Source organism: Oryza glaberrima, chromosome 5 (assembly GCF_000147395.1).
Source record: "Oryza glaberrima chromosome 5, OglaRS2, whole genome shotgun sequence".
Lineage (NCBI taxonomy): Eukaryota > Viridiplantae > Streptophyta > Magnoliopsida > Poales > Poaceae > Oryza > Oryza glaberrima.
The window spans coordinates 24798325-24819342 of NC_068330.1; the positions used below are offsets into that span (position 1 = coordinate 24798325).

General features: G+C 46.6%; 4 protein-coding genes and 1 pseudogene across 4 annotated transcripts; 3 read left to right on the forward strand and 2 right to left on the reverse strand.

Moving 5' to 3' along the window:
- Positions 1-1459: 1459 nt before the first annotated feature.
- Positions 1460-6917, forward strand: LOC127773648 (aspartic proteinase oryzasin-1). The gene is made up of 14 exons (XM_052299784.1): positions 1460-1595; positions 2227-2592; positions 2702-2762; positions 3727-3821; positions 3913-4025; positions 4385-4553; positions 4626-4665; positions 4745-4809; positions 5437-5550; positions 5639-5703; positions 5879-6035; positions 6119-6238; positions 6398-6486; positions 6579-6917. The coding sequence occupies exons 2-14, from the start codon at positions 2236-2238 to the stop codon at positions 6661-6663; spliced, it is 1530 nt and encodes a 509-aa protein (XP_052155744.1). The 5' UTR covers positions 1460-1595; positions 2227-2235; the 3' UTR covers positions 6664-6917.
- Positions 6918-8166: 1249 nt separating this feature from the next.
- Positions 8167-10944, forward strand: LOC127774609 (probable WRKY transcription factor 31). The gene is made up of 6 exons (XM_052300879.1): positions 8167-8562; positions 8651-8758; positions 8965-9129; positions 9250-9723; positions 9808-9921; positions 10023-10944. Exons 1-6 carry the CDS (start codon positions 8218-8220, stop codon positions 10698-10700), a joined length of 1884 nt encoding a protein of 627 aa, XP_052156839.1. The 5' UTR covers positions 8167-8217; the 3' UTR covers positions 10701-10944.
- A 488-nt stretch (positions 10945-11432) lies between these two features.
- LOC127772818 (GTPase ERA-like, chloroplastic) lies at positions 11433-14594 on the reverse strand. Its single transcript, XM_052298799.1, has 9 exons — positions 14071-14594; positions 13777-13922; positions 13538-13678; positions 13332-13445; positions 13120-13245; positions 12763-12861; positions 12575-12676; positions 12269-12349; positions 11433-12166 (listed from the first exon to the last, which is right to left on the reverse strand). Exons 1-9 carry the CDS (start codon positions 14540-14542, stop codon positions 12080-12082), a joined length of 1368 nt encoding a protein of 455 aa, XP_052154759.1. The 5' UTR covers positions 14543-14594; the 3' UTR covers positions 11433-12079.
- A 123-nt stretch (positions 14595-14717) lies between these two features.
- On the reverse strand, positions 14718-15984 carry LOC127774295 (membrane protein PM19L-like; annotated as a pseudogene).
- A 78-nt stretch (positions 15985-16062) lies between these two features.
- Positions 16063-20564, forward strand: LOC127773981 (uncharacterized). Its single transcript, XM_052300233.1, has 11 exons — positions 16063-16647; positions 17010-17057; positions 17139-17294; positions 17389-17435; positions 17689-17851; positions 17950-18011; positions 18175-18358; positions 18448-18537; positions 18909-19042; positions 19160-19292; positions 19456-20564. Exons 1-11 carry the CDS (start codon positions 16174-16176, stop codon positions 20422-20424), a joined length of 2460 nt encoding a protein of 819 aa, XP_052156193.1. The 5' UTR covers positions 16063-16173; the 3' UTR covers positions 20425-20564.
- Positions 20565-21018: the final 454 nt, after the last annotated feature.

Below are 21018 nucleotides of genomic sequence, written 5' to 3' on the forward strand. Positions count from 1 at the left end.
TTAATCGATCAATTAGTGGATGGATGCTCTCGCTTAATCTGCTCTCTCTCGCTGAGTTCACACCGCGACGGACGGCTGGCCCACCAGATACACGTGAGTACGACCCCGCGTTTTTTGGCGTGCACGCGACGGGGTGCGTGGAGCGAGCGAGATCCCCCAGCTTACTAGCTTCGGTAGCCCGCGGCGAGCGGCAACGTATCGCTTCGCGCACACGCAATCCCTACCACTCCTTTTCGTCGGCGGATGCAAGCGGCAGAGAAGGTGAGGTACACTGCCGCTGAAAACCGGGCCCACATATGATTTGGGCCCACATGTCAGCCTGTGGTGACAGTGAGTGCTTTGGACTGGGGCCTACTGCGTCGAGAGCTACACGTGTCAAGTGAGGAGATTCCACGAGGTGGCCATGCAAGCGATCTACTCTAGCTACGTGGAGGTGTTACGCATCTGAATTCGTAGGAAAGGCTTCACTTGCAAATCATTGCTACTCCTGCTTTCAATACAGTACTACTGCTGCTGGTAAATGCAGATTTGATATTGGAAATGGCCTATTGGCTTGTATTTAAATCTTAAGCATTTTCTTAACAGGATGTACTGACTTAATCATCAATGCAGCATGTTGTTTATGAAAAAAAAATATTGCTATATTTTTGTAGCTAGTTGTTTATGTGAAGGTGAAAATCTGAGCAGGGAATATCTCGGTGAAGGAAGCAAAAACCTCATGCTCTGAATGCTCTGAATGACCCCTTTTCTTTGACAGAGCCCTTGTTTAGTTTCCAACTTTTTCTTCAAACTTTCAACTTTTTCATCATATCAAAACTTTTCTATACACATAAACTTTCAACTTTTTCATTATATCGTTCTAATTTTAACCAAACTTTCAATTTTAACGTGAATTGAACACAACCTCTGAATGACCATTTTAATAGTTAATGTATCACGTAATGAGATAATCCGACCCTCTGAACGCAAAGCACGTGGAAAAACTGCAACTAACCGTTCTGAAAAAAAGAAAAAAAAATTCATAGGAGTACTAGTTTAATAAGGCTCATGAACTTTGTGGATTAACATCCCAATCCATCATGCAATGGGTCCACTCTCGACAAATAAACAATTGAGACGAAGCAAACAAAAACTTTATGAACAAGTGGATAATACTATAATCCTTCCTCCATGGTTCCAACTCGATATACTTGCCAAATACTCCGTATATACAATTTCCTTGTATTTAATGTACTTGCAAAAAATTAATGAAACCTCGTTACTTCAAAGCAAAGAAACCATCGGATTCCTAATCAGGTACAGAAGAAATACGAACAAAAATCAATTAGTAAATCGCGAAAAAGCGACGTCCTAACTGAGTCAGGTACGTACTCCTCTTGCCCCCACGCAGGCCACTTCTCCGGGTAAATATAGCAGTTTCCCACCCCACTCACCCCGATCCAACGGCTGAGCCGCAGCCCCAGGAGGATCGGACGGTTGGCAGCGCGCGCACGCCTCCTCGCCTCGCTTTATATGCACGCGCGGTCGCCTCCACCGCCCGTAGTGCTCGGCACGTCGGTTGTTGCTGTTGCTGCTGCTGCTCCTCCCGTTTTCCGGTGAGCTCTCGTGGACTCCGCTTGACTTGATGTGGGGGTGAATCTGTTTGATAGGTGGGGGGGGGGGGGGATTTTGCGGTGTTCGTGTGAGTTTAGGTGTGGATCTGCTTGTTCCTGACTTCCTGTGTGTTTGAGGGTAATCTGGGTTATTTTTACGGGTTGTTTTTGGTGTTTTTTGAGGAGTTTTTTGGTCGGATGGGTGGTAGGTCTGGATGGATTGTTTTGGGGCAGCTTTGATCGGATTTTACCCTGGGTTGGATAACTGATCGGTGTTTTTCTGTTCGTGGTTTGGTGTTGATTTTTCGGTTAGTGCATCGGTGTTTTCTGTAACTGCTGCTCTCCGATTTTGAGTTTTTTTTTTCTGTTTTCCCCTTCAGTTCTAGCCTCGGTTCCATGGCTGAACCTTCGATTTAATTTTGTTTTTTTTCTTATTTCGTGAATTACTAATCTTCGATATTATCGACTAATTTCACTGTGTTTTAATCGTATCGTCAGTTGAGAGTTGAGACCTAACAGTCGTTGTGTTCCAGTGCTCTCCCCATTGGGATTTTTCGATCTCATCACTCCTGACGAAAAATTTCTCATCGCCTTCTGTTTGGTTTGGTTTGGTTTTTCTCGCGATTTGCCGCAGATCGCAGCCATGGGAACCCGCAGCGTGGCCTTGGTGCTCCTCGCGGCCGTGCTGCTCCAAGCCCTCCTCCCCGCTTCGGCGGCGGAGGGTTTGGTGCGGATCGCGCTGAAGAAGCGCCCGATCGACGAGAACAGCCGCGTCGCCGCGCGACTCTCCGGCGAGGAAGGGGCGCGCCGGCTGGGCCTCCGCGGCGCCAACTCCCTTGGCGGCGGCGGGGGTGAGGGCGACATCGTGGCGCTGAAGAACTACATGAACGCGCAGTACTTCGGGGAGATTGGCGTCGGCACTCCGCCGCAGAAGTTCACCGTCATCTTCGACACTGGCAGCTCCAACCTCTGGGTGCCGTCGGCCAAGTGCTACTTCTCGGTGAGTCCCTGTTCGATGCACTGGTCAAGGGGAATTCTCCCAAGAGTCTTGTTGCGATTGCGACCTGTGCTAATGGTGGATTTTTTTTTCCTGGTGGCGACTGATGCAGATTGCGTGCTTCTTCCACTCTCGCTACAAGTCCGGACAGTCGAGCACTTATCAGAAGAATGGTCCGTGCCTTAAAACTTTCCCCAACCGTGCTAGTTTATGTTGTGACTGTCTGCCTCTCTCAGTTTACTTGGATGCATTGACAACTTCCTTTTTTTGCTATTACTCGTATTTGCTCTATAGCTGGTGGCATATCTCATGTTGAAATTTGCCCTTTTAATCCAAAATTGGATGTATTTGAAAGAATCCTACGTGGTAGTTATTTGGATTTTGGTGTGAAAAAAAATAGCCTTGTTAGAAGAAGCAAAATTGGATTTAGTTAAAAGGATACTAGATGGTGTTATTTGGATTTTGGTGCAAATCAAATTAGGAGGTTGGTTTTATTCAAGTTAAAGTTTGTTTTAAAAAAATTCTCCTAAAAAGATAGATACTAGATTTGCATATATGCATTGAAAATTACATCTTCGCTTGGCGGTTATACTTTTAGTCCCTCTAAATTGTTCAATCATTTATGATGAAAAGGAAAATCATTTTATATCACAAAGTATTTATGATGAAAGGGGAAAAATATTCTGCATGGGTTTGAACAAAATACGTGGATTGGTGTAGCCTTAACATACTTGAAAAGGGTATGATGTTGATGTAGTGCCCACATGGTGTCGCTTGACATTAAAACGATATGCAGTCAGGATTGAGGAACATTGCTGACAATTTACTATCGCTGTCTCTGTTGACCACAATAATTCAGATGTACCATCCTATCTTCTAACTAGAAAGATGCATGGAAGTTTCTTACATTATTTCCAGCACTTGAAATTTTAGTGAAATATCATTAAAACATAACCACTTACTTTTCTGTGATATGAAATAAATGTTTTATTTCTTGGAAAGTGGTATATTCATATATTCTCACAGTAAATTTATTGATTTTCTTTTCATTTATTTCTAAATTTTAACCACCCTTTTGGTAGCTTAAGGAAAATTGTATGTTTGACAGTCCTGTTTTCTGTTGTTTCATCCCTCCAGGAAAACCAGCTGCCATTCAGTATGGCACTGGTTCAATTGCTGGGTTTTTCAGCGAGGATAGTGTTACAGTAGGTGATCTGGTTGTGAAAGATCAGGTCTGCACTATATATCTCGGTTAACTTACTGATTGTTATCTCTGATCATATTGCCCCAAATATTTTTAACACTGTTGCTTCACCGCTTTAGGAATTCATTGAAGCTACCAAGGAGCCAGGTCTTACTTTCATGGTTGCAAAATTCGATGGCATTCTTGGGCTTGGATTTCAGGAAATATCCGTTGGAGATGCAGTACCTGTGTGGTAAGACAACCTGACTTACGTGATCTAAGTTTTTGATTTCTCACTGTGGTTCACAGTAGAAGCGAAGGTGCTCTTTGGATGAATCTTTCACTATCTCTAACCACAGTTCATCTATGCACGATACATTTATAATGGTGAAGAATCCTAGATATTGACCCGCTGATTAACACAATAGGCTACCTTCATTCTGTTAAAACCACGTATCTCAAAATATTTGGCTGGTTGTTTTCTTGCATATTTCTGTTTTATTTTTCTCATTATATATATTTTGGCGCATTTGTCATGATAATTAGATTTTTCACGTATCATGCACATAATATAGCAGATCCATAGTCCCTAATGATATGTATAAATCACAGGTATAAGATGGTAGAGCAAGGTCTTGTCAGTGACCCTGTTTTCTCCTTCTGGTTCAACCGTCATTCTGATGAAGGAGAAGGTGGTGAAATTGTGTTTGGAGGAATGGATCCTAGCCACTACAAGGGCAACCATACATATGTTCCAGTCTCTCAGAAGGGATATTGGCAGGTTGGTCCTGTTTCTGCTAAGTTCTGTAGTGTTTTCGACATTTGATGTAATGTTTGCATTGACTTTGTGCAGTTTGAGATGGGCGATGTCCTGATTGGAGGAAAGACCACAGGTACTGACTCTTGTTTTTCATATCCGATCTGTCTAAATGAGAAATAATCTTAACATTGTCACACCTTTGCTGCTATCAGGATTTTGTGCTAGCGGTTGTTCAGCTATAGCAGACTCTGGAACATCATTGCTTGCTGGCCCCACAGTACGTAATGAGCTTTTGTTTATACTTGTTTTTTTTTTATCATGATGGCCTACATTTTTCACAACAGTAATAAGCTTTGGAGATCTCTACTAAATTCCGCATCTCAGTTTTATTTACTTCGAAGGAATTATCGTCTTAATAATGAGCCTTTTTGAACCCAACACATACTTGTAGTTTTTTTTTTAGGTCCAAAATTTGCATACTTGTAGGAACCTGTACAGGGTGCTTAACAAATATAATAATGCAGTACCCCAATCTATGTTCAGAAATATATCTCCTTTGTTTTTTTGCTCTGATTCTTGGATCACCTTTCGGAAGCTTCTAGCCATGTCTCGTCCTTTGTCCTATCATGTATTGTTTTGCATATATGAAGTGTTGTAAATGTAGCTGTACTGTAGCACAGTATTTATTATATCTAATTATTATCTAGAGATGAGTTGTGCTGCTCAATCAATTGACCCCCAATTCATCATATTACGCAAATACATACACACAAAAGGAACACCTGTTGGGTCTAATGTGCAAAGGCTTTCCACACTCATCCCTACTCTTTATTGTCTTCATACTGTCTTGTTTGTTCTTACCAAGTTCCAATGAGTGGTTCACGAGTTAACACAATCATCGCAGGCCATAATCACTGAAATCAATGAGAAGATCGGTGCTACTGGGGTAGTCAGCCAAGAATGCAAGACAGTTGTTTCTCAATATGGACAACAGATCCTAGATCTGTTACTTGCTGAGGTTTGTAATTTGCTTCAATTTTCTGGAAACAGCTTTTGTCAATTATATCTTTGATGAATTAAAACAACTTTCTGGGATTATGTTGCAGACACAGCCATCAAAAATCTGCTCTCAGGTTGGTCTGTGTACTTTTGATGGGAAGCATGGTGTTAGGTAAGAACTGCAAATGTTTTTCAAGTGTCTGAATCTGTAAAGTAGGATATTTTCGTTTTGACTTGATTAGCGATTTTGGTGTCAAGTGCTATATCAATTATGACTTATTTGATATCGGATTCGTAGGCAATCTGTACTCACTCTCATTTCTTCTCCATGTGGTATGTAAACACAGTGCTGGAATTAAGAGCGTAGTAGATGATGAAGCTGGGGAATCGAATGGTCTCCAAAGCGGTCCCATGTGCAATGCCTGTGAGATGGCTGTTGTATGGATGCAGAACCAACTTGCACAGAACAAGACTCAGGATCTCATCTTGAACTACATTAATCAGGTGAGCTTAGTTAACTCCTGCTCTAGGGCCATTGTACTGGTAGGGATAGCTTTTCCGTTGCTTAACTGTTATCAATTTTACAGCTCTGTGACAAGCTCCCAAGTCCAATGGGAGAATCATCTGTGGACTGTGGCAGCCTTGCATCCATGCCTGAGATTTCATTCACCATTGGAGGCAAAAAGTTTGCACTGAAGCCAGAAGAGGTGCGATGATTTCTTTATTGTTTCTCTTCTTTTTTTCTTCCCTTGGGTGCATCTAGATTAGCTGAAAAGTTGGACACGCTTGCCGGCCCATCTAGTTTGTGTAGATATTTGACGCACTGGCTTGAGCACATAATTTACTCTCTTCTTTTGGTTGTGCAGTATATTCTGAAGGTTGGTGAAGGAGCTGCTGCCCAGTGCATCAGTGGATTCACAGCCATGGACATCCCTCCTCCCCGTGGTCCTCTCTGGTAAACTATGCATTTCCAAACCCTTGAATTAGCAGTGAAATAATTTCACTTGTCATTTTTGATCTTTGACTGATGCACCCTACAATTTGCAGGATCCTGGGTGACGTTTTCATGGGTGCCTACCATACCGTGTTCGACTACGGCAAGATGAGGGTTGGCTTCGCGAAGTCGGCCTAAACGTGTTGTTGTCACGTTCCTAATGACGAGGTGGACGCATACGCCGAGAGAAGAAGACCGTAGCTTTTAACTAGCGTATTTATCCGGCGATGTGTGTATATATGCATGCTACATAACATGTTTATGTTTTCCAAGGCCTGAGATGGCGCCCGTCTATTTTAGCTTGGCAAGAATATCTCGGACCAGTCTCTGTTCGAATTCTCGTACTGATAAGTGAACTTCTGATAACATGTGCACTGTGTTTTGTGACTGAATTGCTTGTCAGTCCGAAGGTTAATTATCCCATGGTTGATGTGAAGAGAGCCACCGGATTATTGCAGCTGTGATCACGTGGTTAAGCCTTGGTTAAGCCTTAAAAGTGTGGTGGTTTCTTCAGCTGAATCTAATGTGGTGGTTTCTTCAGCTGAAGTCTTTTCACCCAAGTAACTCTTACTCCCTCCATCCCACAGTAAAAGGGATTTTGAGTTTTTCTTACAACATTCGACTACACGTCTTATTCAATTTTTTTTAAAATATAAAAAACAAAAAATTATGTTTAAAGTATTGTAGATAATAAAGTAATTAACAAATAAAATAAATAATAATTTTAAAATTTTTTTAATAAGACGAGTGGTCAAACGTTGCAAGAAAAACTCAAATCTCTTATATTATAGGACGGAGGGATTACTAAAGCTTGTCAAGTTCCTCAAACCAGAATTACCCTGAAATTCAGACCAACTCCCTCATGAGCCGCCGGTACACCTGCAAAATTTGACTTCAAAACCCCTCAATTCCCTCATGTGCCGCCGAAACACCAGCAAAATTTGACTTCAAAACCACCAATATAAGTGATCCAACTGATATCAACCTTCAACATTCAAATTTGACTTCAAAACCACTGATATAAGTGATCCAACTGAGATCAACCTTCTTCCAACATTCTCAGGCGACTGACAAAGCTGGTCAAGTAACCACCGAAAATAGACACACCCTCTTTTTTTAGAAAGAATCCGTTGCTGGACGCTAGCAATGGCAGCAGGACTCTCCATCCAATCCAATTCATAAACAAAATAAAAAAAAAATCTAGTAAAAGAAGTTGTCAACGGCAGTCTCTCCTCCATCCCCCTCTCCGATCTCTCTGCCCAGATCACGACTCGCTCGCGATGCAAGTCCGCAAACGGTTGCCGGATCAAGCATGGACTCTCTATCTCTCTCTCCACGAAACCGTCAGACCCGATCGCCTCCTCTGACCTTAGACTTGCTTAGACGCCGCGCGCATGCAGCCAAGCTGCGAGCTGCGATGCTGCGAGCTTCATCCATTCCCATCCATGGCGCTCGCGTCGCGTGTGGTGTCCACGCATCCTCAGCTTAACCCCCCCTCTCTCTCTGGTCAATGGTCACCAACACTGCCTAGAATGATGGACTCAGCTCCAATCTCATCCCGCCACGTGTCCCCCGTCTCGTCGTTATATATATACACACTACGCCCTCGCCTTGGCCTGGTCGTCTCCTCTCCCTCCCACCGCTCGTCTGTCACCGCCGCGCGCGACGCGACGGCGAGGTGTGTGTGTGAGAATGGAGTCCTACGTGGGTGTCAAGAGGAAGAATGTCGTCGTGGGCGGCGACGTCGGCAGGGAGATGCCGGTGGCGCCACCGTCGTCGTCGTCGGCGGCGGTAGGGATGGTGGAGTTCCCGGCGGCGGCGGCGGGGCTGGGGTACGCCGGGATGACGGCGAAGGAGGCCGGGGGTGGTTACCAGGAGAGGAGGGTGGTGGTCGGCGAGATGGACTTCTTCAAGACGGCGGAGAAGCGTGGGGAGAGGAAGGAGCCGCCGCCGGCGACGGCGACGGCGGCGGCGAGTGGACACGCCGGTGCCTCGCCGGATGACCTCAGCCTCAACAAGGACGACCTCACCATCAATGTAACGGATCAGTTAATGCGTGATGGTTTGAGAGATTTTTTTTCTTGGTTGATGCGTGGTTTAATTTCGTGATCTTGTTGCGTCGCAGATGGGATTGCTCGTCGGCCGGAGGAGGAACAGCGGCAGCGAGGAATCCATCGTCGACGATGGCGGCGTCTCCTCCAACGACGAGGAGCACCGAGAGGCCAAAGCTGCGGTGAGCAAACAGCAGCAAAATCAATAGGATCTCTCTGTGTTTATAAATTCGCTTTTGAATTTCTGAATGCGAGGAGGAGAGATCGGTCTAGTGACCGTTTGCCGTTTTCTTCATCATCAGAAATTCTAGTTAGTGTAAACCGGAGAACAACAAAAATTGTTGTTGCCATGATCTGATCATAATTTTCTCTCGGAATTTATGATCAGCTGGCAGTAACCAAAGCTGAGATTGGGCGGCTGAGTGAGGAGAACAAGAGGCTCAAGAACATGCTGAGCAACGTGACCACGAAATACAACTCTCTCCAGATGCAGTTCGTCACACTGATGCAGCAGAGGAGATCAGTCCTAGCCGCTCCGATCCACCAGCAAGAGGTAATTAAGAAAAAAGAACAAATCATAATTATTACCATGCAAGATTCAAGATCGCTCATGGCAGCAATGCTCAAGATCGCTCATGTGGTGTAATTCATCGACGATTTGTATGATCGGCAGCTGCTTGATCCGGAGAAGAAGGAGCAAGAGGGGAGCCAGCAGCAGCAGCAGCAGCTGATCCCGAGGCAGTTCATCAGCCTCGGCTCCGCGTCGCTGCAGCCCGACGTCGAGGCGCCGCACTCCGTCGTCGTCGTCGGCGGCGGTGGCGGCGATGTCTGCGCGCCGTCGTCGAGCAACCCCGACGCGGCGGTGCCGGCGATGATGCCGTTGCCGCATTTCGACCACCACAACCACCACCACCCCATCCATGGTGGAAGGGAGAGGGGGAGCAGCCCGGCGGAGGCCGACCACCACCGCCACCATCAGCAAGAGCAGCCGCCGCCGCCGCCGCAGCAGCAGCAGTTGCCGCCGAGCTGGCTTCCCGCCGACAAGGTGCCCAGGTTCCTCCCCGGCAAGGGGCCCGAGCCCGTCCCGGAGGCCGCCACCATGCGCAAGGCCCGCGTCTCCGTTCGAGCTCGCTCCGATGCACCCATGGTGTGTGTGTGTGTGCTCGATCATGTTCCATATGCAGCTAGTGTTCTTCTTCTTCGCATGGATGTTTGATATGGTGATGTGCAGATCAGCGATGGGTGCCAATGGAGGAAGTACGGGCAGAAGATGGCGAAGGGAAACCCTTGCCCGCGCGCGTACTACCGGTGCACCATGGCCGCCGGCTGCCCGGTGCGGAAGCAGGTGTGTGTGCAAGATCGCCGGAGCGTACGAGCGCGTTTGATTTGCTGTGTCGTCGTCGTCGTCAATGGCGCGTTCGCTGATGTGCGGCCATGGTTTTGCAGGTCCAGAGGTGCGCGGAGGACAGGACGGTGCTGATAACGACGTACGAGGGGAACCACAACCACCCGCTGCCGCCGGCGGCGATGGCGATGGCGTCGACCACGGCGGCGGCGGCGTCCATGCTGCTGTCGGGCTCCATGCCGAGCGCGGACGGCAGCCTCATGGCCGGGTCCAACTTCCTGGCGCGCGCCGTGCTGCCGTGCTCGTCCACCGTCGCCACCATCTCGGCGTCGGCGCCGTTCCCGACGGTCACGCTCGACCTCACGCAGACGGCGCCGCCGCCGCCGCCGGCGTCGTCGACGCAGCCGCAGCCGCCGCGCCCGGAGCCCGCGCAGCTCCAGGCGGCGCTCGCCGAGGCCGCGCGGCCGGTGGCGCTGCCCCAGCTGTTCGGGCAGAAGCTCTACGACCAGTCCAAGCTCTCCGCCGTGCAGGCCGTGGCCGGCACCAAGGGCTCCGACGGCGGCGCGCTCGCCGACACGGTGAACGCCGCGACGGCCGCGATCGCGTCGGACCCAAACTTCACCGCCGTGCTCGCCGCCGCGCTGACGTCGTACATAGGCAGTAGCAGCGGCAGCGGCGGCGGCGGCGCCGGCGGGAGCAGCGGCACGGTGCAGCCGCTGATGAGCGGCGGCGGCGATAGCTGTAGTAGAGACGACAAGATAGGAGAGCAAAACAGCTAAAAACTTGATTCGCTAGCTGCAATTTTTTTGCTTGCTTCAAGTTTCGTTTGATTTTTGCTCGTACGTAATTTTTGTTTTTCTTTCAACAAAATTAGTTTGAATTACACAATTTGGAGTAGTTTTGATGTTTTTTTTTTCTCCGTCAGTCTCCTCGTGGATGGAGACAGAAATTTTGGTCCGTGTCACATACGGAGTACAAATTTTTGCTGAATTTTATGTCAGCAACTTGGAGTAACAAATTTTGTGGGAGCCTAATTAAAGGGTGACCATTTTGTGTGAATTTGGACTTTGAATTGGTTAGTTGGTCGCACGCAGCGCAAGGCGTGGAGTCAATTTCGTGGCTACGTTGCCTCACATAGAGCTGAGTCACGCTCTGACATTTTTATGGTCGTCTCTGAATCGCGAGAAGAATAATGGCTGATCTCGTCACACTGCTGACTTGTTGGGCTTACAAATTCGTGCCATCACGAACTGACCATCCTGTGGTAGGAGTATTCAACAAGAACTGCTTAAGGGGGTGTTTGGGAACTAGGACTAAATTTAGTCCCTCTCACAAAAGTATAAGTCCCTATATTTTTGTGAGAGGGACTAAAGTTTAGCCCCACTTTAGTCCCTCCAACCAAACACCACCTAAGAATCAGAACTTTAATGTGAACAGTATTAGTCAAATGATAAATTTTGGATAGTCCATACAGAGCTAAGCAGGGCAAAGCACACCAGTTTTGATCGAAATATTAGTTCAAAAGAAATGAAAAAAAATCATATCCACAAGCATTGCCATATGAGGTACTGTATGTCTGAATTGGCCTTTTAGAAGGAAAAAGGCAGGAGCTCTGCAATTTATAGATTCAGGTAGTATAAAGCCCTCACATTACAGATTTAGGGTGATGGCCACTTAAGCAAAATGCTTTCAAAGGAGATGCTAGTCTATGAAATTGAAAGCCAGATCACGCTGATTTATGTCTTGTATCACCAAAGCCGCCGTCTACATGTTGATGAACATATTCAAAAACTCTTACATTTTTCTCAAGCCAAATGTCCCATCAGGCTATAAGTGCCCCAGTACTTTCTTTTCTCTTCTCCTTGGGTTTTATCTCGCAAAAGGATTGCCTCCAATCAGCTACTAGTACTGACTTGGCTTTCAACCATCCAATGATACAGACCAGAACTATGTTTCTTTCTATTAGAAACATCAGTTTCATGATACAACAGATGTACATCTATGCAATAATAGAGTGGGCACACAAAATTTTGTGGAGATACCTCACTAATTACCGAGCTAATTCGACCTTCACTCATCACCTCAATCATAAACAAAGCTAACAGAAAAAAAAGGTAAATTACTCCTAGCTGTGACAGCCTGCATAACAATCTGATGGTCATAGTGCTTGAATCTCCCCCCCATAGCCATAACGCTTCAAAAGAAGTTCATCCTGCCGCCAGTTTTCCTTCACCTTGACCATTATCTGTCCAATATATAGTATATTTGATATTAGGAAACTGCTCAGAACAAATCCTCAAGGTAGATCAAAATTTCACAGCCTCCAAACAAAGGAAGCAGTTACTACCTCAAGATAGACCTTCTTTTGTAGGAAATCCTCGATATCAAGTCTTGATGCTGTTGCTAGCATCTTGATTGCTTTTCCATCCTGCAGTTGCCAAACATGTTACAAAAATATATCCCACTAAAGCAATGCAAATAAGATGATTTCATGAAACTGCTTCATTCTACCCAAATATGCATCCCAAGTTATGGTATATTCCTTAGCTATACTCAATGTTAACTTGAAAAACATTAAACTTAACTGATTTCGTAACCATAAAATCCTGAAATATTCAGGCGCACAAAGGTACTGTTTTACTATTTTTTTTACCTTCCCAAGTATAATGCTTCTTTGTGATTCCTTCTCAACGAGTATCTCAACTTGAATAAAATCCTTGGCTGTAGGTCTGCTCTTGTAACTTATGACATTAACCTATCATAAACAAAGTCGCACATCTGACACATGCTGGCAGAAAAATGCCGCACAAAATTGATAGGTGCAAGCACCAGAAGATATACCTGACAAGCATATGGAATTTCTTGACGATACTGAAGAAAAATCTTTTCTCTCACTATTTCCCCCACAAAAAATCTCTCAGGGTGCTCACTAGCTATGTCCTGGAACGAGAATCACATGAACAAATATATTTGATATCTTGTAGTATCAGTATTTATTGGCTGCAGTTAAACATCAAAGCAAGCACTGGATATCGTGAGTAGCACTGTCTAAAGAACAAACATGATGCTATGGAAAAGACATATTATAGTCACACTATGGCTATCTGGTTTTACATGAGTACAGAAAAATTTGTGCCAAAGATGAAGAAACAGTTGCAGAAATAGAATAGAAAAAAAATTCATCTTATACACCAATACCTTTGGATAGTAAGCAGGCCCCAGAGGGAGCTTTGACAATATCCACTCCTTGATATCATCCACTCCATGCCCAAATTTAGCACTTATAGGTATGACGTCATCAGCATTAGTGAATTTTTGATACCACTGTGAAAATAGCAGCCAGTAAATCAATTACATCGAAGTAGAGGGAAAAACAAAACCATCTCCAAATTTTTGTAACGATATTTTACCTCAAGTTTCTTTGCAATTTCTCCTGGCTTTATGAGATCTTTCTTGTTTAATACCAACAGTACTGGAAGCTCAGTATCTTTGTTCCCCACACCTTCTTCCAGCATTTCATCAATCTAAAAGGTACAAATGTCAGAATTTTAGATTGTATATTGGCATAATAATTTTTTTTCAATAATTCAGTCATCTCTTTCCTATGTTGCAATACCTTTTCAGGCATTTTGCAAGCATCAACAACAACAAGCACACAATCTGCACTGCCAACGGCACTCCTAACATTCTTCATCATCATTGTGTCTAGCTTATGCATTTCCTTTTTGATGACACCTGGCGTGTCATAAAGTATTATCTGCAAACTAAATGATAACTCAGATTAGCAGTGAGAAATTAACATTTCCCCCTTTCATAGTCTATAATCCTAAAGCTTTAGAAACTAAAAGGTGATACCTGGTATTCTGGTTCAGAACATATACCAAGAATGCGATGCCGTGTGGTTTGCGGTTTGTCTGTCACAATTGAAAGTTTCTGACCAACAATTTGGTTAATTAGGGTGCTCTTTCCAACATTTGGCTTTCCTAATACAGCAACATAACCTGTGCAAACACATGGTATATCAATATTACAACAACATGAAAAAATATTCATCTGCAGAGTAGTTTCATTTGGAGATCATAAACTAAAAAGGCTGTTATTTCAGAATCGAAATGAAGAGGTGAATTTCACAGAAGCTAGAAGCCTCACCGCTGCGGTGGTTGGCACAATGAGAGGTGCCTAGCTCCTCCGACTCGTACTCGTCGAGCAGACACAGGCTCCGGTCCGGCTTCTCGATGAGCTCCAGACGCGGCCTCGTCGTCACCACTGCAGCCTCCTCCTCTTGCCATCCTTCCGCTTCTTCCTCCGCTTCTTCCCACTCTTCCTCTTCCTCCTCCTCCATTGCCAAGGAAGCCATACTCCCACCGGATACAACAACCCCAACCCTGCGCTCCAACCTCGAGGAGCGGATGCGGCTTCTTCGGGCCGCACACGGAGAGAAACAAGGCATCGGCGGCGGCTGGAGAGGTCTACAGGGGAGACGAGGCGGCGGCGCGACGAGCCGCAGCGCGAGGCCTAGCTCCATGGCTGTCGCAAGCGAGAGCTCCTCGGCTTGGGAGTGTGGCTCGCCGCAGCAGAAGGGGATAAGAGGGATTATGACATGTGGGTCCCGGGCCCACATGTCATAGACACACGAGTGGCAAATAGTGAAATGCGAGATGATACCGCCTATTTGCCACTCGTTTTTCTTCTCTTGGGCCGGACGTTTTTACCTCTGTGCCATTAAAAAAGACGGTGCCTTCCCCTCCCCTATACCACTAAAAAGTTCAAGCCTCTCTTTATACCATCGTTAAACTTTATTGCGCCCTCCACACCATTCCGTCCGTTTTTAACCCTAACGGTGTCAAACAGCAATGCCAAATGACTTTGTTGCCCTTTGTGTTGAGAGAGAAGAGAGAGAGACCGGGATGGAGGGCGCCACCGACGAAGAGCGTCGTGACGGCGGCGGCGGTGGCCGTGGACGCCGCGGCCTCGTCGGCGGCCCCATGGCGGCGAGGAGCCGGCGCATCCCTGACGACGACCCCCCTACTCGTCGGCGCATCCCCGACGACGACGAGCTCCGGCTGAGCCGGCCGCGGCCGTAGGTGTCGGCGCGGAAGGCGAGGCCGCCGGTGCAGGAAGGCGGCGTGCAGCAGCAGCACGTACAGGAGCTGCTCCAGCGCGCGCATCCGCCACCCACGCGCGGCGCCGGCGGCCCCGGCCGCGGGGCGTCGTGGATCTCCCGGCACGCCACTCCGAACGCCAGCGCGGTGGCCGCCCACGCGGCGGTGCCGAGCAACGCCGCTGCGGCGAGCCCTTGCGGCCTCCACGACGCGCTCGAGCGGTCACCGTGGTACGCCGCGCTCACCTTCGACGCGACGCCGAGCGCCCCCGCCAGCGCCGCGAACGTCGCGAGGTGGAACCTCGAGGCGAGCCACGCGCTCTGGCGGTAGTACGGCGACTACGGCAGCTCCCCCCAGCCGACGCGGACGTCGACGCCGGCGTTCTTGATGGAGCTGCTGAGCGCCCACCCGGCGAACCCCAGCAAGAAGACGTACATGAGGAGGTTCAGCAGCAGCAGCGGCCCCGCCACGTTCCTCCTCTCGAGATGCTCCAACGCCATGGCTGCTACCTGCTCCTCCCGAGATGCTCGAGCGGTGTCACATCGCGTGTACTTGAAGAGGGTTTCGTGTGCGTGTGCGTGTGCGCGCTTCGCTCGCTCGTTGCCGCACGCGGGTTCTTCCCATGGCGTCGACGGCCGCCTGGATGGCTCCCGTGTCGTACCGCCCGCCGCGCCATAGTCCACGACTGAAAGGGCAAGGGTGACATTTTTCCTACCCGGGCCCACATGTCAGAGCTGCTAAACGGTTAAACCCAAACAGAATAGCGACGGAATGGTGTGGAGGGCGCGATAAAATTCGACGATGGCATAGAGGGAGGCTCGAACTTTTTAGTGGCACAGAGGCAGGCACCATCTTTCTTAATAGCACACAGGGAAAAACCTCCTTGGGCCGGCCCAATAAACGACGAAACGTTTTTCTTCTCTTGCGCTGGCCCAAAACGAGAAAGGACCGGCCCAACAAAGCCCATGGAGACCTCACCGCCATTACTAGCAAAGCCCGCGACAAAACGACCAACCGCTCGAGCAAAGCCTCCAAAACCCTAGCGCTCTCTCTCTCTCTCTCCCCCACCCTCCCTTCGCCTAGCTGAGGCGGCGGCTCGTCGGCGGCGGCGGCGGCGGAGGAGGAGGAGGAGGAGGAGGAGGAGGCAGCAATGGGGAAGACGAAGGGGAAGCAGCGGCAGGACAAGTTCTACCACCTCGCCAAGGAGCAGGGGTACCGGAGCCGCGCGGCCTTCAAGCTGCTCCAGCTCGACGCGCGGTTCCGCTTCCTGCCGACGGCGCGCGCGGTGCTCGACCTCTGCGCGGCGCCCGGGGGATGGGTCCAGGTGGCCGTCAACCACGCGCCCGTGGGGGCCTTCGTCGTCGGCGTCGACCTCGTCCCCATCCGCCCCATCCGCGGCGCACACTCCCTCACGGAGGACATCACCACCACCAAGTGCCGCGCCGCCGTGCGGAGGCTCATGGACTCCAACGGCGTCGCCGCGTTCGACGTCGTGCTCCACGACGGGTCCCCCAACGTCGGTGGCGCGTGGGCGCAGGAGGCCACCGCACAATCGTCGCTCGTCATCGACGCGGTGCGCCTCGCCACCATGTTCCTCGCCCCCAAGGGTGCCTTCATCACTAAGGTAATTATTTGTCCACAAATCCGCTCCTTTTAGGCATAGTTGTTGCATTGTTGAATGGTCTTAGCTACTGCTTACATTAGCAGTTGGGAATGATGCATTTTTCTCACCGAGGTTAAAAACTCAAAAAACTTTATATGCTCTGTATATGCGATTAAAAAATTGTTCTACAGATTGTGATGAATAATTTTTAGTTTCGTAGGAAAGTGTTATGTAGTCCCTCTTGTATTGTAACAGGCTAGTGCAATTATTAGTTCATAGAGGTTAAGAACGATGCTATTAGTTCCCTCAGACAAAATTACTCTGATGGGTGTTCCTGCATTTTCTGTAGCCCTCCTTAACCAGCTGTTCCTTGTCTTCTACAGGTTTTCAGGTCTCAGGATTACAACGCTATTATGTACTGTCTTAAACAGGTGCATATTACTCTAAGGTTTGATTACATTTTTCTTTTTCTAAATGTAGTTTCTTGATGTATCAAATATATCTGCATGCAGTTATTTGAGAAGGTTGAAGTCACTAAACCTACTGCAAGTCGTTCTACGTCTGCAGAAATTTATATTATCTGTCTGAGATATAAAGCTCCTGCAAAGATTCAGCCAGAACTTTTGGATATAAAGCATTTGTTCAGTGTGGATCCAGATCCTAAAAAGGCATGTTGAAACATTTATCCTACTTATATTCTTGGTTTCTCATCTTTTCTGTGCTAGCATCCATTTGATGTTTTGAATTTTACGGCTTCTACAGGTTAGGGATCCTCTCAAGCCGGACAGACAGAAGAGGAACCGTGATGGGTAGGCTATCCCTATTACATCATCTCTGGATCTTGCCTACTAATTTTGGTTAATTCTATTTTTTCGTCTTAGCATACACTTCAATACAATGCTGGCCTGATTCCCAACTTTCAATTGTGTAATCATTTACTCTTGACCCTAACTACCAAAATAGTATTTTTCCAGGATTTATAGCTTTAAATTTCCACTTGTATAGATGTCAGTTTTGTGGCAATATAGCTTTTTGAATTTCTACATTGCACAATTTATGCAGGTACGAAGAAGGAAATACAACATTGCGAAAAGTTGGTCTGGCTTCAGATTTTATATGGTCTGAGGGCCAAACGCCCCTAGAGTTTCTTGGTTCTTTTAATGCAATTTCATTTGATGACCCAGCATCTCTTCCTATCAAGAACCATGAGCTTACTACAGATGAGGTAGTGGACTAATGCCTTTCCTCCGTATGCTGGCTGATATATTGTCTTCTATATTGAATAGTCATATTGATGGCTGCATATTGTTTGCTGTGTGACAGATAAAAGCTCTTTGTGAGGATTTGTATGTACTGGACAAAAACAGCTTCAAGCATATCTTGAAGTAAGTAGTTTACCACATGAGGGTGATTACTGATGTATTTTATTGCACAGATTAATTCTGTTGAGTTTAAGTGGTTATGGTTATCTATGTGTATAAGTTGGGATATTCAGAGCTTAGTCTTGTCAATATCATGAATGAAACTAATTTTGTATGATGCTGTTAGATGGCGGATACGCATACGGAAAGCACTATCATCTTCTGAAGTCACTAAAAAAACTGATGATACTGCGGTGGAAGTCAATGTCAAGGATGATGACCAACTTCTACAGGAAATGGAAGAATTGACGAGTGTCATTGATAGAAAGAAGAAGAGAGAAAAGAAGCGTCAATCAAAGCGCCGTGCAAAGGTATATCAGTCATGAGATATAGATGCTGCCATTGCCAAATGGGTGGTTAATTTGAGTTATGTGCTAATACACTGGTCTTTTCATTCCAGGATAAAGCACGCAAAGCAACAGGAATGCAAATAGATGCTACAGGAGATAATTACGGCGATCCTGATTTGTTTTCTATAAGTGCTATCAAGGTTCATGCTGTTTCTGTAGTCATATCCTGTGTGGTTCTTAAGTATTTAGTACTAATATTTGTTTAAAATCATAGGACAGGTGTTCATTTGCATGGCTATAATTTTCCTGAATTTGAAAGTGTGCTTCTTTTCTTTGCACTTGAAATATGCAACGTTCGTGCTCCTCAGTAAAGTTTCACTTTTATTGATCTCTCCATGCGACAATTTCTTAGTGCGGTAGCCTTTATCAGTATTCACAAACTTAGTAAATTGATTTTCGTTATGTTACGCTTTCTCAAAGTTACTTTCCCAGTATGAGCTGTATAGTCTACACTTGTCTTGTGTAATACTTACTATCATCTAAATAGATAGTTTGTGTCATTTTTCTGTAGGGCGGAAAAGAACTCCAAGCTATTGAATCGGCTGAGCTTAATGTAGAAGATGCCCAAGGAGATAGTGAGAATGAGGATATTCAAACTCGTGAATACTCTGATGAGGAAATGGATTCTGACGAAGAACAGCAGAGGTAAATTTCGAAATTAACACTCAATAAAACATACAATAAGCCGGTCATAAATTTTTACAGGTTTTATAATTTTACCGCAATCCCAAAAATGTGTAACATGGTACTCTTCCCAACCAGGTATGATGCCCAACTTGAGGAAATGCTTGATGAAGCTTATGAGCGTTATGTAACTAAAAAGGGTGGTGAAGTGAAACAAGAACGCAAGCGTGCAAAACGAGTAAATACTGATGCTGATGAAGAATTATTAGAGGTAATCTCTGACACATGGATCTTGTCTCAACCAAATGACAATTGCATCTTTCGGTCTCTCTGCATGCAATTGGGGTAGTTAATTATGCCAATTTACACACTGCCCTTTATATAACTAGATTGCATGGGTGATAATAGTTATCCTTATGGTCTGAACTTAATAGGGAGGTGAAGATGACGGTGACGATGTTGACATGGATCAAGGTTCTGATGAAGAGCAAGATCAAGAGACCAATCCCCTTTTATTATCCCTAGATGCAGAGAAACCAACAAAAGAGCAGATGATGGAGCAGTGGTTCAGCCAGGATGTATTCACAGAAGCAGGAACAGGTGTGGTTGAGCAGAGTGATAGTGAAGATGAAAGAGAGCAGCTAACTAGGATTGCAAAAAAGAAGGCGGATTCTGGAAAGAAGGAAAAGCCTGCTAAAGCAAAACGCTTGCAACAGGACGATTTTGAGATTGTGCCAGCAGAACCAGTCCGAACTGAAGATGACTCATCTTCATCTTCTGATGAGTCTGATGAACTAGATGAGGACCTTGACGATGACACAAAAGCTGAAGTACTAGCCTATGCAAAGAAGATGTTGAGGAAGAAACAGAGAGAGCAGATACTTGACGACGCTTACAACAAGTACATGTTTGACGACGAGGGTTTACCTAAATGGTTTGCTGAGGATGAAAAGAGGCATAACCAGCCTATGAAGCCTGTAACAAAAGAGGAGGTAGCTGCCATGAGGGCTCAGTTCAAGGAGATCGATGCTCGGCCAGCCAAGAAGGTCGCTGAGGCTAAGGCTCGGAAGAAGCGCGTCGCCATGAAGAAGCTGGATAAGGCGCGCCAGAAGGCAGATGCCATCGCAGATCAAAACGACATAAACGAGCAGTCAAAGAGGAAGATGATCGACAGGATTTACAAGAAGGCGATTCCAAAGAAGCCCCAGAAGGAGTACGTTGTCGCAAAGAAGGGCGTTCAGGTGAGGGCTGGCAAAGGGAAGATACTGGTGGATAAGCGTATGAAGAAGGACAAGAGGGCCAGCAAAGTGAAGGGTGGCAAAGGAGCTAAGGGCAAGGGGAAGAAGGGCGGCGGCCAGAAAGGCGGTATGCGAGGGAAAGCTGGGAGGAAAGCCCAAAACTGAGTAGCAATAGAGCATGACTGAATTTTGTTCAGTGGCTCTACTGCTCAATTTTTGTTTACTTATAACTTACCGAATTCATATGTACGGAATTTTTAAATGCGTGAATTATCAGTTGTCTCGTCAGCCAGATTATATTTTCAGTCCCATCGTTTTTTAAGCCTACAACTGATTATAACCTGTAACGCTTAAATAATTTCTGGGGGGAACTTTTATACGTGTTCTTAGGAACGTAAAATCACAATGCTGAAATTAGCAACTTAATCCAACTTTGAAAAAAAGATAGAGGTGTTTGTGTCATAAAATTTGTGATCCATTCAGTTCCACTAATCCATTCAGAGCCTGCACTGGCATTGCTGCATGTTGTAGCGTTTGGGAATCAGCGGGAGTGGAACCCACGCGCGTTTCCTTGTCAAGGGAAAAGAAAGAGGAGCGGCGCTTTGCCTTTGAATCCCGGGGCACGGCGATGCAGATTCCCATTCCTCAAGTTGGCGCCGATCGATCAGCCTTAGGATCGAATCCGAATCCCCAGCTTTGCGCTGCAAAGATTTGGAATCCGGCCGTCGCAGTGACGGCCACTGAGCTGAATCCCGAGCT

Coding starts and splice junctions, on each gene's coding strand:
- LOC127773981 (XM_052300233.1), top strand. CDS start 16,174: ATGGGGAAGACGAAGGGGAAGCAGCGGCAGGACAAGTTCTACCACCTC. Junction 18,359..18,447: donor AATCAAAGCGCCGTGCAAAG/GTATATCAGTCA, acceptor TTTTCATTCCAG/GATAAAGCACGCAAAGCAAC. Junction 19,293..19,455: donor CTGATGAAGAATTATTAGAG/GTAATCTCTGAC, acceptor TGAACTTAATAG/GGAGGTGAAGATGACGGTGA.
- LOC127772818 (XM_052298799.1), bottom strand. CDS start 14,542: ATGTGGGCCCGGGACCCACATGTCATAATCCCTCTTATCCCCTTCTGC. Junction 13,246..13,331: donor AAATTGCAAAGAAACTTGAG/GTAAAATATCGT, acceptor CTATTTTCACAG/TGGTATCAAAAATTCACTAA. Junction 12,167..12,268: donor AAAAGAAGGTCTATCTTGAG/GTAGTAACTGCT, acceptor TATATTGGACAG/ATAATGGTCAAGGTGAAGGA.
- LOC127773648 (XM_052299784.1), top strand. CDS start 2,236: ATGGGAACCCGCAGCGTGGCCTTGGTGCTCCTCGCGGCCGTGCTGCTC. Junction 2,763..3,726: donor GAGCACTTATCAGAAGAATG/GTCCGTGCCTTA, acceptor TCATCCCTCCAG/GAAAACCAGCTGCCATTCAG. Junction 4,666..4,744: donor GATTGGAGGAAAGACCACAG/GTACTGACTCTT, acceptor TGCTGCTATCAG/GATTTTGTGCTAGCGGTTGT.
- LOC127774609 (XM_052300879.1), top strand. CDS start 8,218: ATGGAGTCCTACGTGGGTGTCAAGAGGAAGAATGTCGTCGTGGGCGGC. Junction 8,759..8,964: donor ACCGAGAGGCCAAAGCTGCG/GTGAGCAAACAG, acceptor ATTTATGATCAG/CTGGCAGTAACCAAAGCTGA. Junction 9,724..9,807: donor CTCGCTCCGATGCACCCATG/GTGTGTGTGTGT, acceptor GGTGATGTGCAG/ATCAGCGATGGGTGCCAATG.